The sequence below is a fragment of the Drosophila montana genome, unplaced genomic scaffold, assembly GCF_035044405.1.
Source record: "Drosophila montana isolate Dmon_TW-CO22-7 unplaced genomic scaffold, ASM3504440v1 contig_855_1, whole genome shotgun sequence".
Lineage (NCBI taxonomy): Eukaryota > Metazoa > Arthropoda > Insecta > Diptera > Drosophilidae > Drosophila > Drosophila montana.
The window spans coordinates 359,770-373,318 of NW_026999144.1; the positions used below are offsets into that span (position 1 = coordinate 359,770).

General features: G+C 35.5%; 1 protein-coding gene across 4 annotated transcripts in view; it reads left to right on the forward strand.

The window, feature by feature from the left end:
* The window catches only part of cac (cacophony), an 86,254-nt gene that overhangs the window by 66,226 nt on the left and 6,479 nt on the right, over nt 1-13,549 (forward strand). The window contains exons 26-28 of one of the 4 annotated variants that reach the window (XM_064699171.1): nt 7,782-7,793; nt 9,179-9,238; nt 11,867-12,078. The exons of the other annotated variants lie outside the window; for them this stretch is intronic. Coding sequence (XP_064555241.1) covers nt 7,782-7,793; nt 9,179-9,238; nt 11,867-12,078 — 284 coding nt within the window. The remainder of the gene's footprint in view (nt 1-7,781; nt 7,794-9,178; nt 9,239-11,866; nt 12,079-13,549) is intronic. 4 annotated transcript variants of the gene reach the window in all.

Sequence of the window (13,549 nt, forward strand, 5' to 3'; positions counted from 1 at the left end):
TCGAGCATTTTAAAAAATACGGGCGTAGGAATTACTTTCCCTCTACATACAAATATATATTTTTTGGATATTTATTTCTGTCAGTTACATCACCCTCATTTGGGCTAAATATGTGTATAGATAGTGTAATCAGTTTAAATAAAATACATATGTATTTTAAGCCACACCCGACACATTAAGCCAACTACATCGACATTGCATATTTGATAAAAAATCGATTTATTTTGGCATGGATTGAATTTCCTAAAAATATTATAGAAACTTAAATATGTTCTGTAATCCGTCCATTTCTTAATCATTTATAAGATATTTTAAGTTAGACCCATAAGAAAATAACCAAATAAATTCTTTACTGGGCCAAACAAGATAATACTCAGCAAATGCAGGTCAATAATTTATATAAATTTAATCTTAACCAAAATCTTTGGCAAAATATTAAAGACTAATAGAATTATTTGAGAGGAAATATAGTTGAAAAAAAAAACAAACAGAAACGTGGATAAAGCTACGGTCGATAATTCTTTATTTTAGTTACCAAAGGTTAAGAACGTCCAAATAAGTCTGGGGTTGTGTCTTTTCCACTTAGTTTTTGTTACCATTTCCGGCGGCGCAGTTTAACAATATAGCATATTATATTATTTATCTGAAATTAAAAGTTGTTGTGCAGCAACTACTACTTGATGATAAATGTTCAACAACGCTTCGATATGAGCGAAAGCTGCTAATTTTCGATGACAATTCTTTGTAAATATCGACATAATATAAGCTTATGCATAATATATCGATTATATTTACATTTCTATAATTATTTATTCAAATTTGTTGCCTATTATTGTATAAATATATTTATAATATTTAATAGTTAGCAGCACTAACCATACAATGCATAGACTTGTCAAATGTCAAAATAATCGGATACCGATAAATCGTCAACGACTGAGCCCCATGGGTGACCGCGACCATTTTAGTGTGCCCAGACAAAGTAAGACTGCTGAGAGTGGCAGCCGAACGCCGGCCTCGACAGCCGAACGTTCAGTATGAAGCCGCATCCCGCTCAGCGCACAACGTTGCTGCGGCTGATGCTGTTTTGTAATATATGTATCTTTTCAGCCCAAATACATACATATGGTGTATATGCGTGTGCAGAGTGCCCCTCGCTCACACTTATTGCTTTGCGCACTTGTGTGCATCTCCTTCTCCCTGCATAGCTTCTCAAAAACCCCGAGATCTACAAACATACATACATATGTTTGTGTTGTGTGGATGTGCGCACAAGTAGATCGCGGCGTTTGTCGCGAGCCAGAGATTTTTTCTTCAATTGTGTGCCCTTTGTGCCTGTGGTGGCAAAAGGCACACACATTCAAATGCTCTATCATGTATTTCTTCGTCCAGTCAGGCATAATGAGAAGAATCTGATATATTTATATTCATTAAAAACTTAAATGACCTAAATGATATATTTATATATTATATTTTAATTTTTTTGTTAACTGTGGGGACCAATTTTGCTTAAAATTAAAAAAAAACTAAGTCGTATTTCTGCAAGGGTAATGCTTCGTCGGCTTGTCGAATAATTTAAGAAAAGACCAAACATTGAAAATGTTCAATTTTTTCGACTTGCTACTTGTGCACACGCACACTCTTTCGAGTAAGCAGTTGGGTGACATTATTAAAGGGTTTGGCCTGTTCATGTGCAAAACGCCTATTTTCCATGCATGGTGTAAGGGTAAGGGTACCTGAACGTTGGCATGTGTGCATAATAACTTTTTGGGCCTGCCAAGCACACACACTTACACACTTTTCTATATGGATGGAAGCATTTATGCGTTTGTGTGCGTGTTGGTTGCCTGCCCCTGCCCGATGCAAATTTGACCAAATTTGAAGTTTTTGGCATTTCTGAATTTCGAGCTCTACACACAGACACACACACACACAAAAATGTGTGCGAATGAGCCGATCAAGGGTTTGTCGTGAGACAGAGATATTTTCATCAATGGGTGCGTAAATTTGGGCGACGGTGGGCTTGCGGCCGCGAAGCATACGCCTTGCAGAAATACGACTTAGTTTTTTTTTAATTTTAAGCAAAATTGGTCCCCACAGTTAACAAAAAAATTAAAATATAATATATAAATATATCATTTAGGTCATTTAAGTTTTTAATGAATATAAATATATCAGATTCTTCTCATTATGCCTGACTGGACGAAGAAATACATGATAGAGCATTTGAATGTGTGTGCCTTTTGCCACCACAGGCACAAAGGGCACACAATTGAAGAAAAAATCTCTGGCTCGCGACAAACGCCGCGATCTACTTGTGCGCACATCCACACAACACAAACATATGTATGTATGTTTGTAGATCTCGGGGTTTTTGAGAAGCTATGCAGGGAGAAGGAGATGCACACAAGTGCGCAAAGCAATAAGTGTGAGCGAGGGGCACTCTGCACACGCATATACACATATGTATGTATTTGGGCTGAAAAGATACATATATTACAAAACAGCATCAGCCGCAGCAACGTTGTGCGCTGAGCGGGATGCGGCTTCATACTGAACGTTCGGCTGTCGAGGCCGGCGTTCGGCTGCCACTCTCAGCAGTCTTACTTTGTCTGGGCACACTAAAATGGTCGCGGTCACCCATGGGGCTCAGTCGTTGACGATTTATCGGTATCCGATTATTTTGACATTTGACAAGTCTATGCATTGTATGGTTAGTGGTACCACCATGGGTGACCGCGACCATTTTAGTGTGCCCAGACAAAGTAAGACTGCTGAGAGTGGCAGCCGAACGCCGGCCTCGACAGCCGAACGTTCAGTATGAAGCCGCATCCCGCTCAGCGCACAACGTTGCTGCGGCTGATGCTGTTTTGTAATATATGTATCTTTTCAGCCCAAATACATACATATGTGTATATGCGTGTGCAGAGTGCCCCTCGCTCACACTTATTGCTTTGCGCACTTGTGTGCATCTCCTTCTCCCTGCATAGCTTCTCAAAAACCCCGAGATCTACAAACATACATACATATGTTTGTGTTGTGTGGATGTGCGCACAAGTAGATCGCGGCGTTTGTCGCGAGCCAGAGATTTTTTCTTCAATTGTGTGCCCTTTGTGCCTGTGGTGGCAAAAGGCACACACATTCAAATGCTCTATCATGTATTTCTTCGTCCAGTCAGGCATAATGAGAAGAATCTGATATATTTATATTCATTAAAAACTTAAATGACCTAAATGATATATTTATATATTATATTTTAATTTTTTTGTTTACTGTGGGGACCAATTTTGCTTAAAATTAAAAAAAAACTAAGTCGTATTTCTGCAAGGGTAATTCTTCGTCGGCTTTTCGAATAATTTAAGAAAAGACCAAACATTGAAAATGTTCAATTTTTTCGACTTGCTACTTGTGCACACGCACACTCTTTCGAGTAAGCAGTTGTGTGACATTATTAAAGGGTTTGGCCTGTGTTCATGTGCAAAACTCCTATTTTCATTGCTTGTTGTAAGGGTAAGGGTACCTGAACGTTGGCATGTGTGCATAATAACTTTTTGGGCCTGCCAAGCACACATACTTACACACTTTTCTATATGGATGGAAGCATTTATGCGTTTGTGTGCGTGTTGGTTGCCTGCCTGCCTGCCCGATGCAAATTTGACCAAATTTGAAGTTTTTGGCATTTCTTAATTTCGAGCTCTACACACAGACACACACACACATAAATGTGTGCGAATGAGCCGATCAAGGGTTTGTCGTGAGACAGAGATATTTTCATCAATGGGTGCGTAAATTTGGGCGACGGGCACGGTCTTTGTTTTTTTCGGCATGCCTGCGGTGGGCTTGCGGCCGCGTAATGCACACATGTGTGAAGAGGCAACGAAAACAGGTGAACCGCACTTGCCGCTCGCTTGCACTTTGATATGGAAAAAATGCAAGTGATCTTTTTATTTATTTTTTGACATAGTAAACATTTTGGGTTAAAGGGTGTTATGGCAGGCAATAAACGATCAGAATGTCCAGCATGCGTCTGCATCCATTTGTCCATTTGTTCACACATGTGTGCCTTACGCGGCCGCAAGCCCACCGTCGCCCAAATTTACGCACCCATTGATGAAAATATCTCTGTCTCACGACAAACCCTTGATCGGCTCATTCGCACACATTTATGTGTGTGTGTGTCTGTGTGTAGAGCTCGAAATTAAGAAATGCCAAAAACTTCAAATTTGGTCAAATTTGCATCGGGCAGGCAGGCAGGCAACCAACACGCACACAAACGCATAAATGCTTCCATCCATATAGAAAAGTGTGTAAGTATGTGTGCTTGGCAGGCCCAAAAAGTTATTATGCACACATGCCAACGTTCAGGTACCCTTACCCTTACAACAAGCAATGAAAATAGGAGTTTTGCACATGAACACAGGCCAAACCCTTTAATAATGTCACACAACTGCTTACTCGAAAGAGTGTGCGTGTGCACAAGTAGCAAGTCGAAAAAATTGAACATTTTCAATGTTTGGTCTTTTCTTAAATTATTCGAAAAGCCGACGAAGAATTACCCTTGCAGAAATACGACTTAGTTTTTTTTTAATTTTAAGCAAAATTGGTCCCCACAGTAAACAAAAAAATTAAAATATAATATATAAATATATCATTTAGGTCATTTAAGTTTTTAATGAATATAAATATATCAGATTCTTCTCATTATGCCTGACTGGACGAAGAAATACATGATAGAGCATTTGAATGTGTGTGCCTTTTGCCACCACAGGCACAAAGGGCACACAATTGAAGAAAAAATCTCTGGCTCGCGACAAACGCCGCGATCTACTTGTGCGCACATCCACACAACACAAACATATGTATGTATGTTTGTAGATCTCGGGGTTTTTGAGAAGCTATGCAGGGAGAAGGAGATGCACACAAGTGCGCAAAGCAATAAGTGTGAGCGAGGGGCACTCTGCACACGCATATACACATATGTATGTATTTGGGCTGAAAAGATACATATATTACAAAACAGCATCAGCCGCAGCAACGTTGTGCGCTGAGCGGGATACGGCTTCATACTGAACGTTCGGCTGTCGAGGCCGGCGTTCGGCTGCCACTCTCAGCAGTCTTACTTTGTCTGGGCACACTAAAATGGTCGCGGTCACCCATGGGGCTCAGTCGTTGACGATTTATCGGTATCCGATTATTTTGACATTTGACAAGTCTATGCATTGTATGGTTAGTGATTGTATGGTTAGTGTTAGCAGTTAGCATTCGATAATATCGAAGTGTTGGCGATAGTTCAAAACTATCAGAAATCGTTGCTGCATGACATTCGACAATCGTGCCGCCACTGGCTTATCGGCAACTTTTAATTGCTTATATTTCGTAAACTACGGAATAGAGTTAAGCTCCGCCACCGGAAAAATTTTGGTAAAAGAGACTTAGAGGGATTGACACCACCCCGCTCATCGGGATGCACAAAATTTTGCATCTGAAGCCGTTTTGGAGACCATGCGAGAAGCTGTCAACATTATCAATTATAACAATATGAAGAACAAGCATAGAAGCATATACATAAACAAATTTTACAAAAATTCCTAAAAGCGCCGCCAAGATTAAGCGGAGTAAAATTTTGCAGATTTTGTAGTCTTAAATTTCAATAAATAAAATACAATTTAATGTCGGACAGAATTTAGGCGGTTCTGCCTGAACGTAGCCTAAATAATTATGACCGAATAAATGGTGCTAAAAAAGATTCCAATGGCTTAGATATTATCACTAACCAAAAAACATATAGATAGGACATGCAGTGAAAACTTGTTGGTCACTTTAAAAAATATGCATCTGGTCCAACGAGCGAGTAAGATATACATATGACATCTTTTGATCGCTCACACTACAGGAAACTCCTTTGGCTTACTCTCTTCCATATGATTTGTGCGATAGAACGGCATCGCTGTTTTTTATCTCGCTCCCACAACAGGAAACTGCTTTGGCTTACTCTCTTCCATATGATTTGTGCGATAGAACGGCATCGCTGTTTATTTTTATCTCGCTCGCACTTACTCTCAGTGCTCTCAATGCTCTCTTTATGTCTAGGTACCGTTTAAATGTTTGTGTGTGCATGTGTCCGCACAAGCAAAAATGCCCACAAATTCAATTTTTGTCAAAAGTCGGTGGCATTTCTTCTCTTTTGAGGGGACGAGTAATATGAAATAATGAAAGGGTTTGCCAAGTCGATGCGAAATTCTTTCATTTTAGCTCGGTCTTGCTGGAAAGGGTACCTATGCGTTGGCATGTGTGCATTTAAAAGTTTTTGGACTTGCTATTCACGCATACTTGCATATTTTGTATATGAATAGAAGCATTTATGCGCATGTGTGCCTGTTGGTCCCTGCCTGCCTGTCCGATGCAAATTTGACAATATTTTGTGATTTCTGAATTTCGAGCTCTATACACACACACACAGACACAAATGTGTGTGAATGGGCAGATCATGGGCGCAAAAGAAAATATCATTGTCGGCACGCGTCTGTCGCGCACCCTTCTTTTTATGATTTTGGGTTTGCATTGATGAATGAATGTTGACCCCTTATTACCTGCAGCAGCCCGTTGGGCCGAAAGGGTAAACTTTTGGCAAGCACCTGTACCTGCATATGTAGGTCAAGTGACTGATCACTACTAATTTTAGGAAATTTGTGTAAAAAATAAAATCTTTAAAATATTCAAATATACCAAATACAAAAAAGGAGCACTTATATATTACATAGTATACATACTTTTATTGTCTTAAAATATTGAGCTTTTTCATATATGAATTTGATCTGCAGGTAATAAGGGGTCAACATTCATTCATTAATTCAATTCAAATGATATTTTCTTTTGTGCCCATGATCTGCCCATTCACACACATTTGTGTCTGTCCGTGTGTGTGTAGAGCTCGAAATTCAGAAAACACAAAATATTGTCAAATTTGCATCGGACAGACGGGCAGGGACCAACAGGCACACAAGCGCATAAATGCTTCTATGCATATACAAAATACGCATGTATGAGTGAATAGCAAGTCCAAAAACTTTTAAATGCACACATGCCAACGCTTAGGTACCCTTTCCAAAAATAACGAGCTAAAATTAAAGAATTTCGCATCGACTTGGCAAACCCTTTCATTATTTCATATTACTCGTCCCCTCAAAAGGGAAGAAATGCCACCGACTTTTGACAAAAATTGAATATGTGGGCATTTTTGCTTATGCGGACACATGCACACACAAACATTTAAACGGTACCTAGACATAAAGAGAGCATTGAGAGCACTGAGAGTAAGTGCGAGCCAGATAAAAATAAACAGCGATGCCGTTCTATCGCACAAATCATACGGAAGAGAGTAAGCCAAAGCAGTTTCCTGTAGTGTGAGCGATCAAAAGACGTCATATGTATATCTTACTCGCTCGTTGGACCAGATGCATATCTTTTTTGGTGACCAAAACTTTTCCACTGCATGTCCCATCTATATGTTTTTTGGTTAGTGATATTATGTTACAAAATTATAATATCCTCTGCAGGCTCAAAATTTTCTTTAGATCCAATCTATGCCAATAAATCGATATGTTATTAGTAAAAATAGGCGCATATTGATTAAATATGTTATTAAATGAAAATATGTGATTAATAAATATTATGATTTTTCTTCTCATATGTTTATCAATGAACTCTCGAAAATAACTTAAAACCATAATAAAATGTACTACAACAAAAATGATAATTTTCATTAACAAATAAAAACGCAGAATTGGAAGGAGGTATATAATTAATTTATATGCAACCTCGCACTTTACACAATTGTAAATGTATATGTTGGTCACATATGTATCTATCTAAAACACATTGCATACTTGTTGCTTTATTTTACCTATACATAATCAACTAACTAAAATTTACAAGTACCAGAAATTAAACTTTTTCCATCATATTGATTTAAATTATTTGGCAAAAACTCAAGTTTATAGAAAGTATTACAAAAACAACTTTTAAACAGTAAAAGATTTTCTAAAAAATCAGTCAGTCCTCCAACTTTTGAGGATTATATGAACAGAACTTTATATTCATTGTATTTCGAATATAGTATAATTTCGTCAATTTTCGTCATCAACTGTGATCAGTTTTTTTATGATAGTCGACTCCTGAAGTTAAATAAAAATAAAAGAACTCGAGTCGTAGGTCTTCAACGCACTGCTTCCAGGCATAAAAGCGCCAAAACCTTAGACAAGTTAATATTCAATTACGAAATAAGTGTTACCTCAAATTTAAAATGTACATCCTAAATTTTTCACCAGAAGCCTTTGTTTTTACAAATTTCAAATTCCTTCCTTGTTAAATCAACGGAGCGTGATTTTTAAAGTAATGTCTTAGGTATATGGTCTCTTAACGATCTTTTCATAAGGTAAAACAGACAGATATAAGTTTTCTGCATTGTCCGTGTAGCTGTTTTCTAAAAAGATTCTACATTAATCCAACATTGCTGCTTACAACAAGAAAATGGTTTTTAAAAATTGTACATTCTTTAATTACAAAGAAGAAAAAAAAAATGATGGAAAAAGTCGTGTACTTTTGTGTTCTTCCAAAGTGATGCACTTTAGCTGCAGTTAAGTGCAGTCTTATTGGACAGAATATATCTAAAAAAAATTGTGCATTTTCGGAAACAACATTACCTATACTTTGATATAATTCATATTAAATGAGTTGAAAAATAGTAGACACATATATTGGTAGAGTTAAAGAGTTGATATTCTGATTGTCAAGTTTGACTCGTATGTTTGCTATTAATTTAGGTACAAGTAGTATTGTTTTATGTCTTAATTCATAGAAAAACAAATACCCATTTAACGACATTTTTATAAGTAATACATAGTTCTTTGGCCAAAATCAGAGTTCGTCTGTTATTTGTTTGAACTGAGCAAATCGTCTTAAAGACCTTTGATAGCTTTCTACCAAACAGCAAAATATAATTTTTAAATTACAGTCAATTCATAATAACTACAAATTCGTTAAGACTACAAAAAGTAATTAAATTACATACATTGTTTTATTCTTGTTAATGCACAAACGATCGATAAATTAACACTGACAAACTGATTAAAATCAAATTGTCGTAAATACATGTAATTGGATATTTGGGCAATGATAGCGGAAGAAACCCGATGATGATGATGATCGTAAATGTAGCCCAACGGCAGTCGAGGAGCCGGTATATAATCTATTTACACATCTTTCGCTTGATTTTACTTTGCCATTTATAAGCTCCCTTTTCACCCATTTGCCATTTAAAAATGTTTTGCAAGTAACTACCAATTTCGGCTAGCGGCATGTGTAGATACTCGCATAGGAACGTGAATATACATATAGGAATCAAAATACACTAGTTTTATGCATTATGCAGTATTATTCTTCATAGACACCCAAAAAATTTCTAAATATCTAGCACTACAAAAACACCTATATAACAAATAATTGCAATGCTATGGTTATATTTCTGCTTTCAAAAACCACACAAATGCTCTTCCCTGTCACTCGCTCACCAATCAAGGGCTGGCGAAGCTTCAATTTAAAATCGGATTTCAAGCCAACCCGCTCCTTTTAATGCAATTGCGAAAAAGGCCAAACATATACTTGTATAAAATCGTAGTATATGACAATTTCTAAATTATTTTATCAGCGTTGTACATGCCGCGGGCACTAACTTGTTTTCTAAAAAAATTTACATACATCCCAAATATGATTACAAATTAACCTTAACCATTTATAGTTTCTTAGGACTTTAAAACATTATGTGCATAAAACTAAAGAAACACAAGAAAAAAAGATGCGCGTTATATGTATCGATGGTTTTACAAATGTATTTATAAAAAAAAATGTTTATATCCGACCGATTCGATCTTTAGATGTAATGGTCCGATCCGATCGACTGCTGTCTATAAAAAAGCGTACCTATGCAAAGTTTCATATATTGGTGCTGCTGTTTATCAGGAGTATAGATACCTCATGGGACCAAAGATGCCTACCTTTATATGATACGCATTTCGTGACAAAATTAAATTACCCTCTGCATGGTTCTTACACAGCCACCGAGTAGGGACAATCAGTTAGCTAAATTATCATTGCCTTATCGATACTAAACTGCATACCAATTAATATTTGGGCAAATTAAATGATGCCATAAGGTCAACCAATTTAAATAGAATAAAAATCGCACTTAGTCCAATTTTAGACATTGTCCACCCTCTGCAGAAGTTAAACTAAAATATTTTGTATAAAATTTAAACGAGAAAATAATTATTTTATAATTTATCTGAGCCTCTTTAATAATGCACATTTTATAGAGTTTTGCAAACGAATTTCGCACCATTATATTTGTTTGCATAGAAAGGCATTGTTCTGCAATATTTATAACCCATATAATAAATGCATTCAAATATTAAATCAAGAAGTTATCTAACTAAACGTTATATATGCAGTTATTATTGCTTATAGTAACATAAATGCCGGAGATGGGTACGGCAATTACAATAAATATAAAACAAATTACATAACGAATTAACAAACTGAAGTATAAAGAAAAATAAATAGTATCAATAATTGTTCCAAAACAATAGCAAATGTCCTATATTTAACATTTTTAGTTGATTCACAAGTTGTGCCGTTGAGTTTCATATTCCATTTTTATGATGATAGGCATGCATCAAAATGTATGTCATAAGTTAGGTAAAAATTAATATTTGCATATCTAACCTAACTATAGACCTTAACTTAACAAAACGTTGGCATGCAACAAATAATCTAAGCTGAACGTGTCATGAAGATGCAACCTAATCTTAGCAGCCTTACAATTTGTTTTTTTTTTGTGTTATACATTGCTATCTAGAAACCCACACTACGCTAAATCAAATAAATATTCAAAACAAAAAAAAATTAAGTAAACGAAAACCAATTCTGTCCAACTTTTCTATAAATTAGCACACATATGTAATTCTCATAAAAATATATATACACATAGATTTTCTTCAAAACCTAGTGAGTTGTCAAAATGTTTGCGCATGTTTTTACCATAACGATCGAAACAATTACAAATAAAAAAACGAAACTCTTTTAAGCAGTTATTGAATACACAATGCGAAAGCATTAATACATACATATTGACACACATTTTTAAATTACAAATTAAAAATTACATTGAGCTTTAAACATCTCTTAACGGTATACTCCTACATATGTATTAACGAAATCTCCAGAAACCCCGCTATTTGCCCATTATTATAATATTAATATATTTATATAATACGTAAACATATATATTTATAGAATATTTAAAAACAACAAAAAAAACATATATATATATATATATATATACATATATATTAATTAATATTTTTATGTTATGTGCTTTTATTTTGATACCCACTTATTACATTTTCAATTATTCTATAACAATTCTTACATTCCATTTTAATGCTTGAACATAATCAAAATCGAAAAACAAAACCCAATGCGTTGCAATGTAAACATAACTCCTTATACTCACCACTCACTCAACTTATCTACAATGATACAATTGAACTTGCCACAACGTTTGAAATCTACATGCAATCAACCAACAACTAAAACGTATCGATTTGCGAACTTAAATCACATACAATCACAATAAAACAATTGAATAAATAATAAAATAACAATAATAATTCATTGAAAAAATTATAACATGCAATCTGTATTCATTAAATAAATACATCAATAACATTATGAAATGGTATTAACGAATCCGATCTGGCACCGATCTGGTCTAAAACTGCAACCGCCCACTGCAAACAAATAAAAATAGAAACAATCATTCTTTAACTGCCTGCTCGATATGGCAGCCCTTGACAAAGGAGGATCGCGACAGGGCTCCATAAGTTTTGAGCCGAACGGGGAAGGAGGCGCCAACTCACAAACACATTTATTAGCAAGCACTTATCACGCAAATGGTGATGTCGAACACAACAGTTTGGCAACACTTGCACGTCGGAGTACGATCAGAAAGCGATCTGTTAGGTAATTTAAAAAACACACCTTAACTTTACTTGTAACGACCAAAGTATTGCCAACGCCATTAACATAACCAAATCATCATCATAATCATGTTCATCATTGCCAACACTATCTTTTTCATACATCATTCACATTGATGCGCATTATGCCAGACAGAAATGTAACTACTTTTTGTACGTTTACAAACAGCTTCTTAGAAAGGCCATGCCCATTCGTAATGTCCACTAAAAGCTTTATTATTACTACAGTATTTTCAAAGATACCACCATATATATCACTCTTATTGCTCTATATGCCATCTGGTCATCATTCCTCTAAAGCCTTTCGTGATGATATACCATATGACACCTAGTAAAGTATAAGTATAAGTATAAGTATAAGTGATTTCAAGTCATTCCGTTGTTAGTCCAATTTACAAAGTCAGTACAATTTGAAAGTGATCGGGTAAAATATATTTTGACCAAGGTTTGATGCACCTTACGTACTAACAGTTTTTCAGCAGTGATTCCGTCCTCTTAATAGAACAATTTGTTATCGTATTACTTCTATGTTTGTTATAGAGATTCAAAGAGCTTTATACAACAAACCTTTTTTAAATGACGTACAATAGCCTTTTTGGTAAAAAATACGGATCAAAAAATGTATGAGTTAGGCTATAAGTTTTGCCCGATCGCCATATAAATATTATATATACATAGGTGGTATTTCGAGGCGTAACCAGGTTTCAAGTTTTTTTGCTTTAAATTTTAGACAAATTTTACACCTATTTTCCGAACGCGTACTATCTCAAACTCCACTTCTAAAGTAATGTTTTACAAAGATAATTGAAAACGAGTTTGAAAGTCATCAAATAAAGAACCAATTGTTGGAATCAACGGTTTTCCTTATTTTAGTTCTGTGGTGCTAGGCTTGATGCCGAAAAATAAGCTTTTGTTCTTCAACCGCTGGGCTGCATTTTTTTGTCAAAGAAGGGTGGCTTTTGCAAATGTTTGACACACGTCTTAAAAGTTTTTCCAGATAGTTGAAAAACTGCTTATTGTTGAAAAAAAGAAACTGTTTTCCGATTATTTTCCGCAGTTGCAGGTGAAATTCCCAAAAATCGCTGAAACACGTATTTAATACGATCTTATGTAGGGCTTTGAAAATTAGTATTGAGCGAAACTCGAAATTTTGCCCATACAACCTTTGACTCATATTGATACATTTTGCAAAAGGTGTAAGTTGCATTTCAAATAAATTTTCTTTAACCCCTTTGCAAATGATCTTATACCCGTAACTTCGTTTATTAAATTTGCGACATGCATTTTCTACCCACGATGGTGTGAAACACGTATAATATCGATATTCGAAAATATTTTTAAAAATGAGTCGAACAACTATTTGTGTATAATATTTGTGTATATTGTGTATATGTCCAAACTCACTGATTTTGCGAATAGTCACAAATCACTGACCGCCATTCGGCGTGATTGCC